We start from the raw sequence: 4790 nt of genomic DNA, 5'->3' as shown, positions 1-4790 counted from the left end.
GGACAACAGAAAAGTGGGTGAAGGGAGACGTCGGACAGTGCAAGATATGACAAAACAATAATTTATAAATTATCTAGGGTTCATGAGGGCAGGAGGAGCGGGGTGGGAGGGGGAAAATGATGAGCTGATGCCAGGGGCTTAAGTGGAGAGCAAATGTTTTGAGAATGATGAGAGCAATGAATGTACAAATGTGCTATACACAATTGATGTCTGAATGGATTGTGATAAGAGTTGTATGAGTCCCTAATAAAATGATAAAAATAAAAAAAAACAAAAAAATAAAGACCCATGAAAACAGTAAACATAGGATGTGGGACAAGTGTGGATACACTGTGGGGATTGTAATCAATATCACAAAACATTAAACTGAGCTGTTGAGTAGGACTTGTTGAATGAAAATGAATTTGCTTTGTAAACTTATCCAGATCACAATAAAATGAAGTTTTTTTAAGTATGGAATTGCAGAAATAACTTTTAGATATTCCACACTGTTGTAGATTATTTGATTCATTAATAGAAATCCATATTTACTTTCCCTATGCAATCATTTCTTTTTTGAATTTAGTAAATAATTTTTAAATTTAGGAGTGATCGACCTAATTTATATCAATGCAGCTTTCTTAGAAACAAACATCCTGGTGGGTGAAACACTGGGATTACAATGTCTTTTAGACCAGTGAAGCACACACTAAAGACCTAGGCACTCAAATATTTGGTTTTAAAAATCCTACAGGGCTACATACAGAACCCACAACAATGACTTGGCCTCAAGGGTCAGTGAAAGCTTCTTTGTTACTGCCCACAAGGGACGTGTTCAGAGTAGCCTTAGAAATAATGAATAAGCAAATTCCAAACTCACAGGAAGTCATATTAAAATGTTAACACAAGGAACCCCAAAGTATACACGAGCCTTTGAAGTGAAATTTCCTCCAAAGTGGTTTGCCCTCTACTCACCCCCTCCCCAGGTTCTCTGGAACTCCTTGCCCCAAATTACAGTTAACCAGAGTCCAGAATGCATTGAAAATTCATCAGAGTAAGGGATTTGCTTCATATCACTTTTCTCCTGTATGATGTCATTGTAAGCAAGACACCCTTATTCACAAAAAATTCCTTTAGCTATAAAATCATTTAAGAGGATGGGCACAATTATACCACGCTTTTTCCTGTTGTAGTCCCATTATGCTTCCTACACAAACAAGCTATCACTTATTGCTTGTGTGACCACAGGAGTGAATCCCTAGGGCCTTAAATAAAAGTTTTATTACACACTGGTTAAGAAAATGGTCTGGAGCCATGTAATGGGGCTTTGTTTCAACTACCGAATCGTGAACTGAAAAGATGAGTGACACTGAATTACACATGTGGAAGTGGTAGAATGGGAGAATGTTTTAATGTGTATATTTTTGCCACAATTAGGGGGAAAAAACCATGAATAACAATGAGTGCAAGGAAGAAGAAAATGTACTAGAATTGAATGTGGTGCTAATTGTACAACTTGATATGACTGAATTATTGAATTGTATGGCATGTGGTTGAAATGCTAATAAAACTGTTTAAAAAAAAAAAGATGAGTGAATTTGTGGGTTTTCAATTCAAATTTTCAACCATGGAAAAACAAGCCAAGGTCACTGTTACTGAGTTGATGCCAACTCATAGTGACCCCTCAGGACAGGGTATAAATGCCGTTGTGAGTTTCTGAGACTGTCCCTCGTTACGGGAGAAGACAGCACTGGCTCTCTCCCTCGCAGCAGCAGTGGTTTCACACTGCTGACCTCGTGGATCACAGCCTAACTGGTAACCACTACAGAGGTAACAGAGGTAATATTAGTACCTGCTTCAGCGAGTGTTGCGAGGAAAGAATATCTTAATGTATCAAACCTTAAAATCCTACACAAAGTGGCTATTCAATAAGTAGCAGCTGCTCTTATTGCTGTTGTGAACCTTATCATTATTATCCCTGATATCACCTCCTCCTGTACCACTCATTTTGCTCCAGCATTTGGACCTTCACTGTGACCCAGAGAGCCTGTTTGCATTCTCACCTTTGAAAAATCACCCTTCTTGTCTATAATGACCATTAATCAGATGTTGTCCACTTTCATGGTCCAGCCCATGGATCTTTTAAACTCATCTCTTTGCCAATCAAACCTCCGGATCACCTCTTTCTCAAGTATGGGTGGCTCATGAGGCGTGCTTGGGTCAGCACTGTGAACTTTTCAGTTCAGGAGGTGAAGGCAATATTAGCTTATCCGTTCCAAGGCCCCTGCCCCCATATGCCCTGGAAAAACAGGAGTCCGTTTTCATACCTCCTCCACAGTCCAGCTTACATAACACTTGCCTGACATCTCATAACCCAGTCCCTCAGTGCTTCCAGGCTAAACATTAAATGGCATTAGTAAATGGGAGTGTGAGGATCTTTGGCCAGATTCCAGCAACTAAAAGAGACAGTAATTTTAAATTCTCACCTCAAAACAGCCTGTCTTGTACATTAGCCAAATTCTTCTAGTTCTGAACTCTCTAAGGACTGCTTTGACCTTCTGCTCTGACACCAGAAACAGAGCCAAGACTCCATCCTTTCTGCAAACACTGACCATTCCCTTACAGCCAGCAAAGGTACTGTGGCTTCCCAAGGTTCGTGCATCGCACATTGGTACTCACCAGTCAGCAATGCATCCAGTTATAAGGTAGCCAAAGATTAATCCAACCAGTAAGGAGAACTTAGCGATGTGGACCTTCCAGGCATTATCACACACAAGATCCCACTGGAGAGGAGCAAACAGAAAACAAATCAGAAAAAAACATTCACAGATGCTGTTTGTCAATCATCCGATGATACAATAACATCTTCAATGATTGTGACACTTTTCAGGTCTGGGTTATACATACCAGGAAGAGTTTTTAAAAATCCGACAACTTGAAACATACTTTGCTCACAAAAGGCAATGTGGCATTTTAGTCCAGGATAAATTACAAAGGTAACAGGAGTGATGCTAGAGGCCTGGCGAGCATGCTCCACAGTCTCAGTTGCACAGGCAATGTAAAGCAAGGGGCAGGGGAGCATCTAAACATGCTGAAGCCCCTGCGTAGCAGCAGCATCTGCTCTGCCAGCAAAGCTGTTGCCAGAAGCCCATAGTCAGATGGCACTGCCAATTATTTGTACGGGGCATCACAATAACATGAGAAAATCAAAGTAACTTTCACATTTTCTTCCTCAAAACACTAACAAACGTTTGTAAGAAGTATTCAAAATAAAGGTTCTTGGGAGTTAATACTGATGCTTAAAATTCACTTTTAATGAAACATTCTTGCGTTTTCACCTGTCATTTTCCTATGTTCTATATTCCATGTGAAAGCTATTGGCTCTACTTGAAGGAAAATCCCATCTAGTAGATACAACTTGTTGACTATATTAAGACTATTAGATCTTGACGCTTTAAAGAAAATAGGAAAGCATTCCACTCCTGATTTTTCTTTTCTCCAGATGAACAAGCAGGGAGGAAGACCCCCATTTGTTCCTCCATGTGGTGTATTTTCAGGCCCAGGAGATACACACAGAAACACACGGGGAACACAGGGAACATATGATAAATGCATGAAAACATACAAAAAATACATGCAGAGCACAAGAGGAGCCCAGAAAGGCATACAGAAACATACAGGAACACATGGGAGCATGGGAGAAACACATGAACACATACAAGAAAACATGGAAACAGAGAGCACACAATGGGCACAGGAAAACATGGAAACACATAGCACACAGTGAGCACAGGAAAACATGGAAACATACAGAGATGCAAAGGAACATAAGGGAACATATAAGGCTTATACTCATGTATAAGCCGAGTTTTTCAGCACATCTTTTATGTAGTTTTTGTGGTAAAATTAGGTGCCTCGGCTGATTTTCGGGTTGGCTTATACTTGAGTATCTACAGGAATAGATGAGCGTGTAGAAAAATTACAAGAACAATGGGGGAATACTCAGGGAGCACAGAACACACATGGAAACAGGACATACATGAAAACAAGTGAATTCTGCTGAGGAAGGCCATGTAATACGTTCCCCTCCACTGTCTGTGGGTTCTTACCTACCACAATGAGCCTTTTGGTAGAATCAAATGAGTAAAGCTTGCAGCTCTGCAGGTCAGTGGACATGGAGGAGTGAAGGTGGAGGGGGATATTGGAAGGGAAGTGAGGAAATGTCAGAACAGAAGGAATGAACAGTATTTGTGGAGCAGGGGCCTCTTTCTTTCCTTTTTTTACTTTTTAAATCTTTTTAGCTTCCTATATATATATTAATCATTTTATCATACAGCTTTAATCACAATCAACAGATCCACCCATTGTGTCAAGCATATTTGTACATTTGTTGCCATCATTTTTCCAAACATTTTCCTTCTACTTGAGCCCTTAGTATCAGCTCATTTTTCCTTCTCCCTCCTCCACCCTCCCTTCCTCCCTCGTGAATCCTTGATAATATATATATTATTATTTTTTCATGTCTTACATTGACCGATGTCTCTCTTTACCCACTTTTCTGTCATCTGTTCCCCCAGGAGGGGGTTATATGTAGATCATTGTGATCAATTCCCCTTTTCTCCCCCACCTTCCCCTTCCCCTCCTGGTATCGCTACTCTCATTATTGGTTTTAAGGAATTTATCTGTCCTGGATTCTCTGTGTTTCCAGGTCTTATCTGTACCAGTGTACATGCTCTGGTCTAGCCAGATTTGTATGGCAGAATTTGGGTCATGATTGTCGGGGCAAGGGGTGAGGGGAAGCATTACATAAC

General features: G+C 40.4%; 1 protein-coding gene across 1 annotated transcript in view; it reads right to left on the bottom strand.

Annotated features, from left to right (window-relative positions):
* Positions 1–4790, bottom strand: part of SLC22A23 (solute carrier family 22 member 23) — a gene marked incomplete at its 5' end in the record, with an annotated part of 279935 nt that overhangs the window by 230747 nt on the left and 44398 nt on the right. Inside the window, one exon of the mRNA XM_045292234.1 lies at positions 2659–2762. Coding sequence (XP_045148169.1) covers positions 2659–2762 — 104 coding nt within the window. The remainder of the gene's footprint in view (positions 1–2658; positions 2763–4790) is intronic.

This window comes from Echinops telfairi, unplaced genomic scaffold, assembly GCF_000313985.2.
Source record: "Echinops telfairi isolate 266 unplaced genomic scaffold, ASM31398v2 ScPeMD7_655;HRSCAF=1070, whole genome shotgun sequence".
Lineage (NCBI taxonomy): Eukaryota > Metazoa > Chordata > Mammalia > Afrosoricida > Tenrecidae > Echinops > Echinops telfairi.
The sequence above is the reverse complement of the archived record's forward strand: the minus strand, read 5'-3'. Positions and strand labels throughout refer to the sequence as shown.